Source organism: Sceloporus undulatus, chromosome 2 (genome assembly GCF_019175285.1).
Source record: "Sceloporus undulatus isolate JIND9_A2432 ecotype Alabama chromosome 2, SceUnd_v1.1, whole genome shotgun sequence".
In the NCBI taxonomy this organism is placed as follows: domain Eukaryota; kingdom Metazoa; phylum Chordata; class Lepidosauria; order Squamata; family Phrynosomatidae; genus Sceloporus; species Sceloporus undulatus.
Window position 1 is genome coordinate 133,141,250 of NC_056523.1, and position 18,377 is coordinate 133,159,626.

Genomic DNA, 18,377 nt, shown 5'->3' on the forward strand with positions numbered 1-18,377 from the left:
AACTCCACCTCAAGGCACTCATCTTCTCTTCTTTAACTTCCCCACATCCAGCTTCCCCATTTTTCTTCCTTGCCCCCTGCCCTTGAGCAATCCCCCACCACTTCTATTCCTTGGAGAATTGTCTAGATTATTTCCAAGTGTGCCCTGAGTTCCTCCATTATGTGAAGTCGAAGGCTTTCAAGGCCAGCATCCATATTTTTTGTGGGCTTTTCAGGCTATGTGGCCATGTTCTAGAAGAGTTTCTTCCTTCCTCCATTAAGCCTACCCCAACTTCCATCATTCCACAATGGCATAGCCTTTGGAGGGAGCAATTACACTTCTGGAACCCTCAGCAGCCTGCTTGTAGAACATAATTTTGCCGCTGGTTGCTAGTTCCTACTTCAATAGACCAATAAAATCCATTTGATTCATATAAGTGTTGACTTATGTTCAGCTATTGATTAGGTGGGTGTACTCTAGCTGGTGCTAACCTACTACTACAAATCTTAGTCCAGTCTCTAGTAGGAAACTCTGCCAGAACATAGGAACTCCTGAAATACTACCATTGCCTTTGCCTTCCCCATCCTTGAGTGAATTTCTGAGGGAACTTGGCTTTGCCGAAGGAGGTGATACCAGCCGTGGGTGCTTTCTTGATGTTTGGTAATTTCGTTGGATATGGAAACAAATGCTTGGGACAAACATGCAAAGGCTTGAGCCTTTTTGTGCTAATTAGACAGATGCTAAGGCCTTGTAGGAGTCCGTTAGGCACCCACACTGTAATATCTGCAGCAAGGTATAATCCTTGTCTATGAAAGTATGAATGAAGAGTTTGGATGAAACAGTTTAAATGACTTGAAGTTTTCTGTGAAAGTGAGGCAGATTTCCCCCCCCCCCCCCCCCCCCATGATAAAGTCCAGCTTATTATTTCTGCATCTTAACAATCATCAAATACATATTTAATTGATCTATGAAACTATGAATTACAAAAACACTATAAACTGATCATACAGCTCATTCTTGACACATGAACTGCTCCCTTTGGAGTTGTTTCACACTCAGTTCAGTAGAGACATGGATATCCTTTAAAGTGCATGGACTAATTCCTTCTGCTAAAGTGAATAGATGTACGCAAAAGATCTTGTGTGCCAGCATGTTCTTGAATCCATATCTGAGGAAAATTATCTTACTATTGCTATGACTATACTATGAGTTATAAGTATTTACTGAGAACCTCCTTTATTTCATGAAGACAGAGAAGGAAAGCAAACAGACTTTTAAAAAATAATGTTCTCTATTCATAGGAATCTGATGGCTTGGCAGATGCTGAGGAGAGATGTGACCAGCTGATCAAAACCAAAATCCAGCTGGAAGCTAAAATTAAGGAGCTGACTGAAAGAGCAGAAGATGAAGAGGAAATGAATGCTGAGTTGACAGCCAAAAAGAGGAAACTGGAGGATGAATGCTCAGAGCTGAAGAAAGACATCGATGATCTTGAGCTAACACTAGCTAAAGTTGAAAAGGAAAAGCATGCCACAGAAAACAAGGTACTAACACAAATATGCTTGATCCTGTGACAGATAGTCAGAATGTTGCATTGACAATGCTGAGAATATTAATATTTTGAATCATTCCTTCCCCTACCTCTAACAGGTGAAAAACCTCACTGAGGAGATGGCAGTCTTGGATGAGAACATTGCCAAACTTACTAAAGAGAAGAAAGCCCTCCAAGAGGCCCACCAACAGACCTTGGATGACCTGCAGGCAGAGGAGGACAAAGTGAATACTCTGACCAAAGCAAAAACCAAGCTGGAACAGCAAGTGGATGATGTAAGCATGATTAACAAGGAGAAACACAGCTCTGAGGTGAAGACAGTGTTATAATGGTAGAGTCTTTATGTCTTTTTTGTCTTCAGCTTGAAGGGTCTCTGGAGCAAGAGAAGAAGCTCCGTATGGACCTTGAAAGAGCCAAGAGGAAGCTTGAAGGAGATCTGAAACTGGCCCAGGAATCCACAATGGACTTGGAAAATGATAAGCAGCAGATGGATGAAAAGCTTAAGAAGTAAGACTTTTCAGTAGATGACATCTTAGAAGCTCTTTATTCCAGACATTGCTCTTAACACTTAATTTGGTGACTAATACTTTGCGATTTGTTGTTAAAAGGAAAGACTTTGAAATCAGCCAGCTACAAAGCAAAATTGAAGATGAACAGGCCTTGGGCTCCCAACTTCAGAAGAAGATCAAGGAGTTACAGGTAAGTCAATCCAACATTGGCTCCCTTTTGCCTGGGACAATAAATTATCCTGGGATGATGCTTTGAATATGTGTGGTTGCTCCTTTTTCTCTAGGCCCGTATTGAAGAGCTGGAGGAAGAGATTGAGGCTGAGCGGGCATCTCGGGCCAAAGCAGAGAAGCAACGGGGTGATCTCTCCAGGGAACTTGAAGAGATCAGTGAGCGCCTGGAAGAGGCTGGTGGGGCAACAGCAGCCCAGATTGAGATGAACAAGAAACGCGAGGCAGAATTCCAGAAACTCCGTCGGGACCTTGAAGAGGCCACCCTTCAGCATGAAGCTACTGCAGCCGCCCTCCGCAAGAAGCATGCAGACAGTGCAGCTGAACTTGGGGAACAAATCGATAACCTACAGCGTGTCAAGCAAAAGCTGGAGAAGGAAAAGAGTGAGCTGAAGATGGAGATTGATGACCTTGCTAGCAATATGGAATCTGTTTCAAAAACTAAGGTGTGTGTGTGTGTGTATGAATTATTTAAAAACACACAGCTTTGAGGGGTAAGGCTTAGTAACAGGTATATTCAAGAGATCAGGTGAGGTTTTTGTACTATATTTAATTGCTCGTTGGACTCATAAGGCCTTTTCTTATGAATACAGATTGTATGTTCAAACCAATTCCTTTACTGACACTTGCAACTGTGTGTTAATATACTGAAGGCTGAATGGTCAAAAATGACTTCAGCACTGCGCAGACAAGCCAGGAAAGCATGGCTGAGCCCATGCTTTCCTGTCCTTGGTGCTCATCCAGGTCAGTCCCTGGGTTGGCACCCACCCATCCCTGTGCCAACCTGCACACATTCTTTATCTTGCTGCGCCATCACTTTCACTCAGAAGCCACCCCCATCTCCATGTCTGACGTGGAAATGGGGTCCTTGGCCATGTGCGTGCAGGCAGGTGCCCTGTTTCTGCATCAGATGTGGCAATGTGGACTTCTGAGTGAAAGTGGTGGCTGGCAAGGTAAGAAGCGTGTGTGTGTGTGTGTGTGTGTGTGTGAAGAGCCCAGCTTTTCTGCACAATTTCCTAGAAACTCTTTAGAGGCAGAACCAGGCCCAGTTGTGAGGCTGGAGAGAACCTTGGCATTTTGGCCCATGTGGACAATCCCTCCTTCAACCTTATAGAATGAATAATTGTTTCTTGGCTTATGATGGATTGTTCTCTATGTTTCAAGTCCATGTATCTTTACAATGTGTCCATTCAATTTTTGCATCAAACTGTATTTTTTAAAAGGGAGGACGCTCTTAATTTAATTTTTTCTATACAAAATACATTCTATGTATTTTATACTAAAATGTGTATTTTGGTATGCTTTTTTGAATAGAATTGTATCATAATTTGTAGGAAATTGCAAAGAAGTAAAGGAGCTGTCTGTTGTGCCACATAAAACGTAATCTAGAAAGTATGAATTAGGTCAGTTCACATTTCAAAAATCTAGACTACCTACCATAACAGCAGAGTTACCATATTGAATCTCTTTGCAAAGTCAGTTATTTCCAGGACAAGTAAGTATCAGTTTCTAGAATCAATTTGGTTCTATCACATGTCTAGTCCTTTATGTTGATTGCAATTGAATGTATTTGGCATACATCTAAATAAATGTATTGATTATCTATGGTATTTTTAAAAATAGCTGCATACTTTTATGTTCATGATTTTTACAGCACAATTTGAAAGCTATTTAATGTATTTTTAATTGCTCATTTTAGTCAACTCTTGAGAAATTATCCCGCTCCTTGGAAGATCAACTCAGTGAGGTTAAAGCAAAAGAGGAGGAACATCAACGGACAATTAATGACCTATCTGCTCAAAGGGCTCGTTTACAGACAGAAACAGGTAAAAACCCTTGTACAGCAAAAGTGTTTTTGATCCAATCTGTTACCAATAATTGTATGAAGGAATGTCAGTTGACCAGTACATTGGTTACTGTAATTTAAAATTTGAAGACTAAAAATAATGATTGAGTTAAGAGTGGCACTGGCTGCATTGTTTCAAAGTAAAGGTTGCCATTTCCATCTCTAGTGAGATTTGCAAGCTCTTCTTTTAGTAAACATTAAAATTTGAATGAATACTGTTTATGAGCTATTTGAGAAAAGCATTGAGCAACAAGCAACAAGTTATTTTTAAAAAATGATTCCATATCTTGGATTAAATTAAATGCTGTTTATATTACTTTAAATAAACAATAGAAACCTTCCACCTGCTCCAGCTTCTATTTACTTCCACCTTTTTAGTTCAGTCATATTGAATCTACTCTGTTCTGCTTGTACATCTTAGGTGAACTTTCCCGCCAAGTGGAAGAAAAAGATTCTTTGATTTCCCAGCTCTCAAGAAGCAAGCAAGGTTTTACCCAACAGATTGAAGAATTAAAAAGACAACTTGAAGAAGAAATAAAGGTGCACATTGATCTGTAGATGGTATTTTCAGTATTGGACTGCTAACATTGGGAGTTGTAAAAAACTGATCTGTCTACATTCTTATAAAATAGCAACCCACAAGAAAAAAGACTTGATCTATTTGTTCTACACATCAGCTGTTAGTAAATGTATGTACAAGGGGAAATTTCTCAAGTACAGTTGGTTCTTTGGATCCACAAATCTGATCATTCGCGTGCAGGTCATCGCACACCATATTATCAAATGGCACTGATGCGAATGCGTACATGCTGAAACATGCATGTTCATGTTGCCACCATCTGATAATATGGGACACGAGCATCTGCCAAAACTGAATCCCTACAGATCAAAGGGCCAGCCGTATTTATTATTTGTAATCCAAAACATATTTACTAGCAAGTAAACCCTGTTGAGCATATTGGATCTTGATTTCTATGACAGCATGCTTGAGCTTTCACTGATACACATATTGTTTAAAACTAGGCGCTTTTACATTAGAGAAAAACACAATCAGGCATTTGCAAAACCTAAATGAATATGAGGAAGGCAGGGAAAGGGAACTATCACAAGAGGAGTGTTTTGAAATCCAGAAAAAGATTTCAGCAACTCATTTAATAATTTTTTCACTTGTCCAGGCTAAGAATGCACTAGCCCATGGCTTGCAGTCTGCTCGCCATGACTGTGACCTCCTTCGGGAGCAATTTGAAGAGGAGCAGGAAGCCAAGGCTGAACTCCAACGTGCCATGTCCAAGGCAAACAGTGAGGTTGCCCAGTGGAGGACCAAATATGAGACTGATGCCATTCAGCGCACTGAGGAACTTGAGGAGGCCAAGTATGTGGGGTCAAACTGGACATAAGAAAATATTTTAACTAGGTGGTCTAGCTGTCTCATCAGGTTGTTTTTACTGCTCATCTTAAACCATTTTTGATCAAGATTTTTTGCATATACTGTATGGCAAATTTGGGAATATACCAGGCCTGCTGTTACCACTTTCTTGTGTATGGTTGGTGTCACTGTAGCCAAGTAAGAATCAATACTCAATTCCAAACTTTTCAAATAAATGGAATGATCCAATAAAAACCTATTAATGTGCTGTCAAGATTTTAAACACTTTCTGCTGCTGTGTACCTTCAAGTCGTTTCTGATTTATGGCAACCCTAAGGTGAATTTATCATGGGGTTTTCTTGGCACGATTTGTTCAGAGGTGCCTGCCATTGTATTCTTCTGAAGCTGAGAAAGTGTGACTTGCCCAAGGCTACCTAGTGGGTTTTCACAGCTTAGTGAGGATTTGAACCCTGGTCTTCTGGAGTCCTAGACCAACATGCAACATACTTTACACTTTGCAGCACTACTGACCTGGAATAACCTTTTTGACAGGAAGAGGCACATTAACTTAGATGTTATTTCACATGTTTGCAAACACAATGTTTGGAAGATTATGCACAATAAAATAAATTATATTAAACTGTATGTTGTGTATGATCTTTTATAAATTAAAACAGCAATACTTTTTAATGACTAATTGGAATATTATTTGCTTTATTTAAGTTTGGAACAAGCATCTCATTGTTAAGTTTCATGCTGGCAGGCCATGTAGCTTAAGACATGTCTTCAGTGCTTATTTATTTAGGTAACCAAAATGTAGCTATAAACTCTCTAAAGCAATCTACACATAGTCCAATATTTGATCCAATAAAGACATTGTTAATGCAGGTATAAATTAACTGCCTGATGAATGCCAACATAAACTGAGAATTTGCACATGTAAAACTGTAGTCATAACACAAGCAACACAGATACCACTTCATTTGCATCACCCACAACAAATTATCATTTCATCTAATTTCAAAACAAATACTTCTCAAAACAAAAAATAAAGTAGTTCACATTCCTTAATGAGTCACTAAGTGTTGGGAAATATGGTTTTCTGTCTAAATGTGCTGGATTTAATTGTGGCCGAGTCAGCATAAGTCATAATTGACTTGAAGGCACAAACAACAACAACAGAAAATGAAGCAGCATCAGAAATACAAAAACAACAATAGTTAATTATTTGTCATGTCCATGGTAGAATATTAAATTTTCTTTCTTCAGGTTTCCAAAACCACTTAAAACCAATATATTTTATGTTCCACCAGGAAAAAGCTTGCCCAGCGTCTGCAGGATGCTGAGGAACATGTGGAAGCTGTTAATTCCAAATGTGCTTCCCTTGAGAAGACAAAACAGAGGTTGCAGAATGAGGTGGAGGACCTGATGATTGATGTGGAGAGGTCCAATGCAGCCTGTGCGGCTCTGGATAAGAAGCAGAAGAACTTTGATAAGGTATTTTTGGCAATCATCATTGTCATCACCATCGTCATCATCATCATCATTGTCATCATTAATGACTGTTCCATAAAGGTCTCTGGTTCAATAAATTAATTCCTTGGTGTATTACAGATTCTGGCAGACTGGAAGCAGAAATTTGAGGAAGCTCAATCTGAACTGGAAGCTTCACAGAAGGAGTCTCGCTCTCTCAGCACAGAGCTCTTTAAGATGAAGAATTCTTATGAGGAATCCTTGGATCACCTGGAAACTCTGAAACGCGAGAACAAGAATCTCCAGCGTAAGTCCCTGGTTTTGTCTTTGAAAAAGTTGGTGTAGCACAATGTAGACACAACAGTGAAAATTTACCAACATTGAAAACTATAAGCATGCCTCATTTCCAAAGGAAAAGTTCAATGATATAATCTTATACACTTCTCCCAGTGCTGATACAGTCACCACTATGCTGTTCAGTTCAATTCTGAATGCAGTACTAATGGTTCTAACCCTGATTAATGTGTTTAGGAGAATCAACACCTTCCTCCCATTCCAGCCCACTATTATTTAACCTCATCCATATAAACCTATTTTTAATTGTATTTAACAGAGGAGATTGCTGACCTCACAGAACAGATTGCTGAGGGAGGAAAAGCTGTTCATGAATTGGAGAAAGTGAAGAAGCAGATTGAACAAGAGAAATCTGAACTCCAGGCTTCCCTAGAAGAAGCTGAGGTACACACATCATTATTCTTAAGAGGAAAGTGAATAAAATCCCTTAATTTGTAATATATATTTAAAATGATGAAAGAAATTTTAAAACATTAAGAGAGCAGAAACATGATTATAATGGACACTGTGCCAGATGGAAAAAAATGCTATTTGATGTTAATCATACCTCAATGCACTGTAGAGCCAGCATAGTGGATTAGTTTGAGCATTGGACTGTGACTCTGGAGATTAGGGTTCAAATCGCTGCTCAGCCATGAAATCCCACTGTATGACCTTGGGCAAGTCACACTCAGCCTCAGAGGAAGGCAAAGGCAAAGCCCTTGTGAATAAATCTTGCTAAAGATACCACAGTTATAGGTTGCCTTAAGGTTGCCGTAAGTCAGAAACTACCAGAAGGCATGCAGCAACAACAATAGCTTTTAGGTAGTGGAGAAGAAGTTTGCATTTCATATCATTAACAACTGGTGTGATTGGTTTTCCTTCTTTGGAACAAGAGGAAGGGAAACCACTAGGAAGTCCACAGACAGGGCATGAAGGCAAAGATCCACTCCTGCTGTTACCCTATAGCAAATAGCAATTGGTGGACTATTGTCTCTAAGCCAGCAGTTCCATTTAGCAGTCATGATAAGCACCGATTTCTAACCTTGTACTCTGTGAGCTTCTCTACTTACATTTAGTGAATTCCAAATAACAGACGAGTGAAAAAGCACTTCTGTTTAATTGTCTTGAAAGTTCTGCCAGTCATTTCATTCGATGACCACAACTTTTTGTATGAGAAGGGAGAAAAAAGTGTCTCTGGTGACCACCCCTCATGAATCTTATATGTATAAATGTTTGCCTGAGGCTCTGCAATGTGTCATCTCATTAACTCTTTGGTTTTAAGGCCTCACTGGAACATGAGGAAGGCAAAATCCTCCGCATCCAACTGGAGCTCAACCAGGTGAAGGCTGATATCGACCGAAGAATTGCAGAGAAAGATGAAGAAATTGATCAGCTGAAGAGAAATCACCTGAGAGTGGTGGAGTCCATGCAGAGCACACTGGATGCTGAAGTGAGGAGCAGGAATGATGCCCTAAGGGTCAAGAAGAAGATGGAGGGAGATCTAAATGAAATGGAAATTCAGCTTAGCCATGCCAACCGCCAAGCTGCTGAGGCAATAAAGAATCTCAGGAATACACAAGGGCAACTCAAGGTATGTAGAAAACCACTTCAAGCAATTGTAATGATGCCCAGAACTTTGTATCTAATAATAATTTGTTTTACAGGATACACAATTACATTTGGATGATGCTGTGAGGAGCCAGGATGACTTGAAGGAGCAGGTGGCCATGGTTGAGCGCAGAGCTAACCTGATGCAGGCTGAAATTGAGGAGCTCCGGGCTGCTCTGGAACAGACAGAGAGGGGTAGGAAAGTGGCTGAACAGGAGCTTCTGGATGCAAGCGAACGTGTGCAACTCCTCCACACACAGGTGTGTCTAAGTCACTATGTCAGTAGTTGAGTATGGTTCTAGAAGGCAAAACTTCAGCTTGAGGGATACATCTTTTTCTTTTTTTTGCCCATTATGGTTGAAGAAAAAGCTATGACTGAACAAAATTTTTGAGTTTTACATGAAAATGTGTGGAAATTATGATTACTCTAAATTGTACTAAGAGACTTTACAAAAAAAATAAGACAAGATAAGGAAAACCTTGAAAATATTTGCCACAGAACTTTGTGTAACTTTTCAATATTCACTTCTGAGAAGATGCCAGTTTTCTGTTTTCCAATAAAACCAGTCTTGATTTTTAAAACAATCCGTTCATGTAAAGGAAAACACCAAAAATTCTAACCCCTCTGCCAGGATAACAACTTGATCCAAACCTTGGGAATAACAACAATCTGTTATCATTTTAAAACAGAACACCAGCTTGATCAACACCAAAAAGAAGCTGGAAACAGACGTTGCCCAAATCCAGTCTGAAGTGGAAGAGACTGTTCAGGAAGCCCGCAATGCAGAAGAAAAAGCCAAGAAGGCCATCACTGATGTGAGTTGGATAGACTTTCCTCAGAAACTGTAATTCTGTTTGGAGCCAGCATGTGTAGCTTCTTAAATTGGGATATGTTATTCTATTAACAGGCAGCCATGATGGCTGAGGAACTCAAGAAGGAGCAAGATACCAGTGCACATCTGGAGAGGATGAAGAAGAACCTGGAACAAACTGTGAAGGACCTACAGCACCGTCTTGATGAAGCAGAACAGTTGGCAATGAAGGGTGGCAAGAAGCAGCTGCAGAAACTGGAGCACAGAGTCAGTATCTCTCATATATTTTCAGTTTCTGAAAAAAAGGGCTAGGTCTGAGTGCTAATTATCACATTCCTCCCTCAGGTGCGTGAGCTGGAAGCTGAAGTAGAAAATGAGCAGAAGCGCAGTGCTGATGCTGTCAAGGGTGTGCGCAAATATGAGAGGCGTGTAAAGGAGCTGACCTACCAGGTAAGGGTGGTAGATATTTGCCAACAATTACATGACAACCATATAATTTACCCATAAAAGCCAAATCTACAGAAATTATTGAAACTAAAAACTGGAAATAAGTGATAGTAGGAAAATAGGGCAGACCCCCCCCCCCCCCCGAAATATCATGGCTCTGTTTGTATTTGTATCTTGTCCCTTCCTGAGAAACAAGTATAGTTTTTCACAGCTCAAAGCTGTTTTCTTCCCATGTAATTTGTAATCTAAACTATAAAACCCTCTTAATGGTATTAGTAACCCAACCATAACAAATGCCAGCATTCTGCAAGGATATATAAAATGCCACCCCCACTGTCATGGTATGATAATGCAAATCATACCCAGCAAATTAATGAAAATTGCATTGTCCATCTCCAAAACACCAATGGCTATCCATTTCCTGAAATCACTCTTTAATTCCTCTCCAATATGGATACTTTTTGTCACATTGTGTTCTGCACATTTATATTATTTTGCCTTCCATTGCGGAAAACAATATTACTTATAAAAAGCCAAATTGAAGAAAAGGTGTTAAATTACAGAAACTTACTTTCTTCCCACATTGTTCTAACTTTTTTTAGTCTGAGGAAGATCGGAAGAACGTTCTGAGGCTTCAGGATTTGGTTGACAAACTGCAGTTGAAAGTAAAAGCATACAAGAGGCAGTCTGAGGAATCTGTAAGTATTGCACTGAAGATGGAACAGTTCTAATATACTTCACAAAGATAATATGGAGTTACTATGATGGACATGACTAGGAATAGTGAAGCATAATGTGATATTACAAATGAGGACTGGGAGAATCAACAGACGTTTGAAATGGAAATACTAAATTCAGTAAGGAACCTAACAATATTGCATGGAGAGTAATATTAGCAACAATATTGTGAGATGTAAACATGAGATCAATATTTACATAGGAGGGAGTTGCTAAGTATCCTTCTGATTACTTTTGATGAGTCTCTTTCATAGTCCTTCTCAGCTGATGAAAGATTAGTTTCCCATATTTTCATACCATGTTTTTGAGCCTTAACAGGAATATGACAAACAGAAATGTTCTTCCACTATAATATTGATAGAAAAAAGCACATTGTTGAAAATAAAGGAGTCCTACTTTGTATGTAGGAGGGGGGATTATTATAGGTTGTGTAAGCAAGTTCCTCTACTGTATTCCCCCTTTTTGTATACCTCAGTTAATAAAGTAGATGTGTTCCTGAACATTACTTCTTTAACAGAAATATTGGTTCTAGAGGCAGAAATAACATGGAGATTATAGAGATAGGTTCATATACCATCAGAGAGTGAGCGAGAGAGAGAGAGGGGGGGGGAAGGAAGAGCAGTTCAACATGTTACAGATAACTCATTCCCCATCCACCCCCCCAAAAACTAACAGTATACACATATAAAATGAAACAAGCAGGATAGGTAAGCCTTGCATAACTAAACAAAAACCTTCTGGAGACCACTTAAAAGCTTCTTCCAGAGTATATTCAGGTATGATTTTTTTTAAAAAAAAATCAGCTAGTGAGGTAGTCTCATTTAATTTCCCCATTCCTCTCTATGTTGCTGTTCATCCATGCTTGGTGAGGGATTGAAGCAGTTGCTGTTTGTCTTGCCTGTTGTAGGCAAGAACACAAACAACAAGAATATTTTACTCTAGCTTTATCACACTGTTTACTGTAGACATGGTGCTATACTTCTCCAACTCTCCTTAGCCATCTTCCCAAATGTATCAAGCTAGACAGAGGTCAAAAGGGAAAAGGGGGTGCAATGGACAAGCATAAAAAGATTTTGTAAAAAGGAGCTTCTTTGTCAGAGGCTTTGCTAACTGAGGAATAGCGGTATATAACATCATCACATAATAAAGTTGCTTCCTCTGGATCTCTCCAGAGACAGGCTTTACCAATTCAGACACCCTGACTAGGTCCTGAGTTCTTCAAGAGAGGCCCTTCTCTTCACAGGCATGGCTTTCTAAATACTGCATGGTCTGCATATTGTAGATCTCTCTCTGTTCCATTATGTATTTATGATGGCAACAGAAAATAACAAGCATTCAAATCTTCAGATTTTGAAGTAAATGAAACTTCTTCTCATTCATTTTAACTGAATTACATCAGCTGAGATTAAAATCTTTCACACACTTTTGAGTGACTTGGAGATCAGGATGCATCTGTGGGTATATTCTATGTTATTTTTATGATTTAATAATTAAAACGCTCATCTCTAAGCTTGTTTGATGTCTAGTTCTCTTACTTTACCTAAAAGACTGTAACTTAAGGATTTTTAAAATTTAGAATATTGTTAGGTAGCATATTCCTTGAAAAGATTACAACAGATTTCAGTTCTCCAATAGAACAAAAGCATTATTTGAATTGGATATCTGAAGTATTTTAAATGGAATGTTAATAAATTATGAAAAGCAACATTGAACTGCATACTTACTCCTTAAATTGGGGAATATGATAGGGACTCAAGATCTTTATCCTCATCCTAGCAATCTGCCCCGGCCCCATCACTTTGTTAGGCTTCAGATAAAGCAAAAATAAAATCTTTTTATTCTTTGATGTTCACAACTCTGTTTCTATTCTCAGGAGGAACAATCCAATCTCAACCTGTCCAAGTTCCGCAAGATTCAGCATGAGCTGGAAGAGGCTGAAGAGAGGGCTGACATTGCAGAGTCACAGGTCAACAAATTGCGGGTGAAGACCCGTGATGCTGGAAAGCAAGCCAAAAGTGAAGAATAAGCTTATCTACATACTTCAAGGTGACTGAAGAGATGCACAAAATGTGAAGCCCTTTGTCACTTTGATTTGTAATTATTGTTTATTCTGTTCTCAATGTCTAGGTCCTAGGAAATAAAGATCGTAGAAACCTTTGCACACATAAAAATGTGTGATTTTTTTGTGAGTTCTGCTCTTCTTTATGTCATCTCCAGCTCTTTCTCATCTGATAGCCATCAAGTCTCTAAACTTCTGAATAAGACTGAAACTATAATTGTGCATCTGAGAATAAGTTTAAGTGAACTCAATTGGGTTCATTTCTGAGTAGACATGTATAGGATTGTACTATATTTGAACACTGTAGTCACTTATTAATGTAATAGTTGCTATTCATATGTGAATGTACCTCAGATATATGAAATTTATAACAAGGTTTTGGATCAAATGAATCATAAGAATACAGTATGACCTCCATACCCACAGGACCAGTAACTGTCATTACATTTACCTGCATCTAGAAAAAAATTCTCTCTCCAGTGCATCTCTGTGGTCAAATTCTGGTGGGAACATAGGGTTTGCCATTATCCACAATTTTTGCTATTCAAAGTAAGTCTGGGAACATAATAATAATAATAATAATAATAATAATAATAAATTTTATTTTTATACGCTTTTCGAAAAGATCAAAGCGGTGTACACAAAATTTACATATCTTTTGTTGATATTTGGGTCGTACTATGTAAGAGGTCCATCAAACCCAAGTTCTGTTTGATTTAATATTTCTTCTCCTACACATACTTCTAGGAAGCTCAAAAACAATACATCAGGCTTATATTACTTTGCTGTTTGCCCCTCAGAACTGGTATTGAGAGATGTAGCATGAGGATTCTTTATTTAGTGTTTTAAGTCTCTATATATTGTCTTTCAGGACCTAAAAACCCTAAAGGCACTAGGTCCCATCTGATTTTGGAAACTAAGCAATGGAGACTGCCAATGAATCCTGGGTGCTGTAGGCTATATTTCATAGGAAGGAACTGGCAAAACCATCTCCGAGTATTCCTTGCCTACAAAAACCCTATGAAATTCATGGTGTTGCCATTAGTCAACAGGTGACTTGAAGGTGCATGTGTGTGCGCCCACAAACACACACAAACTTTTAGGCCAAAACCCACATAACACAATTTACAAGATGATTTAAAATTCTAATCCAGTTTTTAAAATGCAAAAAACCCCAATCTAATTATATGACCAAAGCAGCAGTTAAAAGCCTTAATGCCAAGAAAACTAAAACAGAAGTGTTTTAAGGTGTGTTTAAAAACTAAATATGGGACCATAAGTGATTATTTCAGGAGAATTCAAGACATAGCTGTGTTAGTCTGTAGTATCAGTATGTAGAGAGATCTTCTAGTACCTTTAAGACTAACTAAAGAAAGAAGTTGGCCAAATGCATCTGAGGAAGTAGACTTAAGTTTACAAAAATTCATGATGCCAGCTTCTTTTTTTAAGTCTCAAAATTGCTACAAGATCTCTCTACATATTTCAGGAGAGGATGAGAATGGTCTAAGGCAACCATAAAAAAAGAATCAGTGCAGCCAATCAGTCGGATAGACTTTGATGGATGGTCTACAAGCAAGGGCATCCAAGGTACTTTTTATCTGTTATGACTAACAGACACCGAAAATAAAATAAAATGAATGAATGAATGAATGAATGAATGAATGTGCAATCTCAGAACAAAAAGTTGTGCTGTAACTGAAGGTACAATACTTCTTGATCTAGACTTCATGTGTAAAGTGCAAGTCAGAGAAAACCTACAGATCTCTCATAAACTAATTTCTTCCAGTCACTCCGTTTTCTAACCTGTAATATGGGGACAATAAATTGCATTTACTACAGAATTTGTATTACAGGGTAAATTTCAAATGTTTCTAAATAAAAACAGAATTAGGAAGAACAAAAGAACTGTGTGCCACTCCACATGCCATATGGTGTTGCAATGCTCCTCTGGCATTGCATCCACATGACACAGCTCCAAAGGAGTGCCTTAAAGCCATGATGCCACTGCTATCACACCATTTCCAGGGTGCAAAAAGGAGTAACTTTTTGCAGCTCCTTTTTGCACCCTGGAAAGGCCAGACCGAGGCCACGGCATACAGTTGCCATGGCCCCGATCCAGTGCAGCTGAAGGTGGCTGCAGGCTGTCCCTTAGGGATGAACTGCACAGCCCTAGGAAACATTTATAAGATTTTCTCATCAAGAAACACATCTCTATATGGTACCACATCAATATAGGTTAACTTTGCACAATCTATACACTAATGGTGTCAGAAGCAAAGAAAGTGCACAGACATGGGTCAGTGCAGGCCAGACATAAACCCTTTGTAAAATATGGATAAAGATAGTGTATTATTTGCTAACTATTCATTTATAAGATGCAGCAGAAAACATCTCTTTGACAGTTTTAAAACAATGAGGAAGCAATCAGCGAAAGAAATGAAAAACTCAAGCAAAGTTTAGGAAAATATGACAACTTGCCCCAAATGACGGAATCCAAAGTGACTTGAGCGTTGGACTATAACACTGGAGACTAGGGTTTGAATCCCCACTTGGCCATGACCTTTTGTGAGTCACACATTCTTAGTCCTAGTAAACCCCTGGTATCCCTTAAGATCGCCATAAGTCAGAAATGAGTTGAAAGCACAGAACAATACCAACAATAACCCCCAAACTACACAATATATAGAATTCAAAGTCATAATAATAATAATAATAATAATAATAATAATAATAATAGATTTTATTTCTATCCCGCTTTTCTGCAATGAGCAAAGCGGCATACAGATTAAAATTCCGACATCAAAGTGCATACATAGCAATAAAAACAATGTATAAAAATATCATAGTAAAAACAATTACACAGCCAGCTGAGTTGAGGAACATAAAACCTTACAAAAATCAATTACAAAATTACAAAATAGGGGATGTCACATTTCATGGGGGAAAGCTTGGCAAAAGAAAAAGGTCTTAAGATTCTTTTTAAAGAGATCTAGGGAGGCGGTGGAATGGAGCTCATCAGGAAGGTTGTTCCATAATTTTGGGGCCGAAATGGAAAAGGCCCTTTGCGAGGTCACCGCATATTGCACAGTTGGGACCCTCAGCAAATTCTTCCCGGCTGACCTGAGTGTGCAGTGCGGATTATATGGGGAGAGGCGGTCCTCCAAGTACCCTGGGCCCAAGTCATAGCCATGTTAGTCTGGAAAATCAGAATGCACTTATCCCCACACTCACAAAGTTCTGAATTCCTATGGACATTCCCACACAGAGACTGCTTCCCTGGACTTTCCACTCCACCCCATATATCTTGGGAAGTAGACTCAAGTCCACCAAAACCCATGCTACCAACATCTCTCTTTCACTTAGGGGCAAAGCAGATTGCCCCAAAGAAGTGGCTTTTGGCCACCCCTTTGGGCACCGAATTGGGGCTGTGGCAGCCACATGCTGCAGCCCTGATCCTGCGTTTTTCCAACCCCAAAAAGCCACTCCTTTTTGGGTTGGAAAAAACCTGCCCCTTTCGCAACATCAGTGGCTCTTCCATGTTTCTGCAGTGTGCAGCATCTAATCGCCATGCCACAGGAACCTCCCAACACTGCCCACCATCTAAGAGAGTGGGCAGTGTAATGCTGGCTTGAGATCAGGTGGGGCAGCATCCAGATGCCATGCCCCCACGCCACCCTGAAGTGGCTCTTTTTGCCAGTCTGTTCAGCCAGTTAGTTTCAGCGGTGCTACAAGATCTCTTTGCTTGCACAATATATATTATTCTTGTCAAGAGCACTATTAGCACCTTTCATAGCCAAACTGAACACCACTGCCCCTTATGTCTCCTGCCATTCTTACATTCACTTAGGCAAGAATCTAAGATTACACATATTTCTTTCTCTGGTCTACACACACTGCCACAGCCTGACCCTTCTTGACCAGTGCTGGATTTATGCAAAAAGTAAACCATTGCTTATGGGCTCAGATCACAAGGCTCTACAAACAAACAAACAAACAAACAAAATACACAAACACTGTTAAAATAATACACATTTTCAGAGGTAATCCTGTGAAGTCTCTTAATATGGGCAGATTATAAATCCTCACAATGTCCAATCTGTGTCAATCTTGCCCTGGAGAGCATGCAACTAGTCCAAGGGCACCATATAGCCAGTGCTGGGTAATTTGGTCATTGGCAGGGGATAGTGTGGGTAGAAATAATTTAGGGGGCCAGTTCAGTGGTTGGCCTTGAGGGGATGCTGGACCCCACCAGCAAATGGGGTTGGAATATTTGTCTGCCATATACCATCTATTGTATCATTTTCATCAATAAAACTTATCTAACAGCAGTAACATGTGTCAGTGTTCAGCACCAAATGAACTGTTGAGGTGGCCTGGAACAACAACCAATTCCAGAAGAAAACAGACACCCCCCTCTGCCTCCAAAGAGTAAAATCTGCAGCACCCAATGACCCCCTCAGTTGCCTTCCCCAGTTATAAATCTGCTCCTTGAAGTTCTTAAAACAAGACTAGAATTTACCCTTCTGTATCTCTGGCATTTCTTTATGAAGGGATAGAACCATGGCTCAGATAAGAAAGAAGTGAACAATGACACTGTTAATTAACAGTACTTTCAACAAAACAAGGAGCCTGTGAGCATTGGACTATGACTCTGGAGACCAGGGTTCAAATCCCTGCTCGGCCATGTAAACCCATTGGGTGGGTTTACTCACTCATACTCACTCAGCCTCAGAGGAAGGCAAATCTTGCCATGAACAAATCTTGCCATGAAAACACCATGATAGGTTTGCCCAAGAGTTGCCATAGCTTGAAAGCACACAACAGCAACTTCCAAGAAAGGAATACTTACACATTTCAAAGAAAAAAAATCAATAGTATAATCATAGGAGATATGCAAAGGAAGGGAATATGACTGCTAAGTTATAACTTGAAATTAAAAGAGTACAGAGCGCCCATGTCATATGCAGGCGTGCTTTATGCGGCTTTCAGCATATGCTGAAAGCTGTGCGAGGAAGAAGGGGTGGTGCGTCCCATAGGGATGAATGGGCCGTGCGCCGTTGCACGCACACTGCCACACCGCCACATGCACAAGCCCCATTCATTTAAATGGGGCTCAAGCATACACGTTATTTGTTTTACGTGAGGGAGTCCGGAATGGATCCCCCGCATAAACAAAGGGCACACTGTAGTATAAACTTTCGTACACTTGGTGTACTTCTCAGATGTATGGAATGAGCTAGTGTCATGCATCTAAAACATCGTTCCCACTTACTGGAAGATCCGAATCTTGATCCGGCTCTGCTCCACTATGCCAAATTGATTCTAAAAGGTCCCTTGTCCACATATGAATGGGGACTTTTTGGAACTGCTGTTTTTTGGTACAAACCTTTGTCCCCACCTGCTCCCCAACCTGACCTTGGCCCC

General features: G+C 39.6%; 1 protein-coding gene across 3 annotated transcripts in view; it reads left to right on the forward strand.

Annotated features, from left to right (window-relative positions):
- Positions 1-13,065, forward strand: part of LOC121921424 (myosin-1B) — a 110,870-nt gene extending 97,805 nt beyond the window's left edge. For all 3 annotated transcript variants that reach the window (XM_042449511.1, XM_042449512.1, XM_042449514.1), the window contains 18 exons: positions 1,281-1,523; positions 1,630-1,806; positions 1,893-2,038; positions 2,140-2,230; positions 2,325-2,714; positions 3,968-4,094; positions 4,536-4,654; positions 5,290-5,486; positions 6,794-6,977; positions 7,095-7,260; positions 7,567-7,691; positions 8,572-8,880; positions 8,954-9,157; positions 9,588-9,713; positions 9,806-9,976; positions 10,055-10,159; positions 10,759-10,854; positions 12,768-13,065. In XM_042449511.1, the coding sequence (XP_042305445.1) occupies positions 1,281-1,523; positions 1,630-1,806; positions 1,893-2,038; positions 2,140-2,230; positions 2,325-2,714; positions 3,968-4,094; positions 4,536-4,654; positions 5,290-5,486; positions 6,794-6,977; positions 7,095-7,260; positions 7,567-7,691; positions 8,572-8,880; positions 8,954-9,157; positions 9,588-9,713; positions 9,806-9,976; positions 10,055-10,159; positions 10,759-10,854; positions 12,768-12,920 (3,129 nt within the window). In that variant the 3' untranslated portion in view covers positions 12,921-13,065. The remainder of the gene's footprint in view (positions 1-1,280; positions 1,524-1,629; positions 1,807-1,892; positions 2,039-2,139; positions 2,231-2,324; positions 2,715-3,967; positions 4,095-4,535; positions 4,655-5,289; positions 5,487-6,793; positions 6,978-7,094; positions 7,261-7,566; positions 7,692-8,571; positions 8,881-8,953; positions 9,158-9,587; positions 9,714-9,805; positions 9,977-10,054; positions 10,160-10,758; positions 10,855-12,767) is intronic.
- The last annotated feature ends 5,312 nt before the right edge of the window (positions 13,066-18,377 follow it).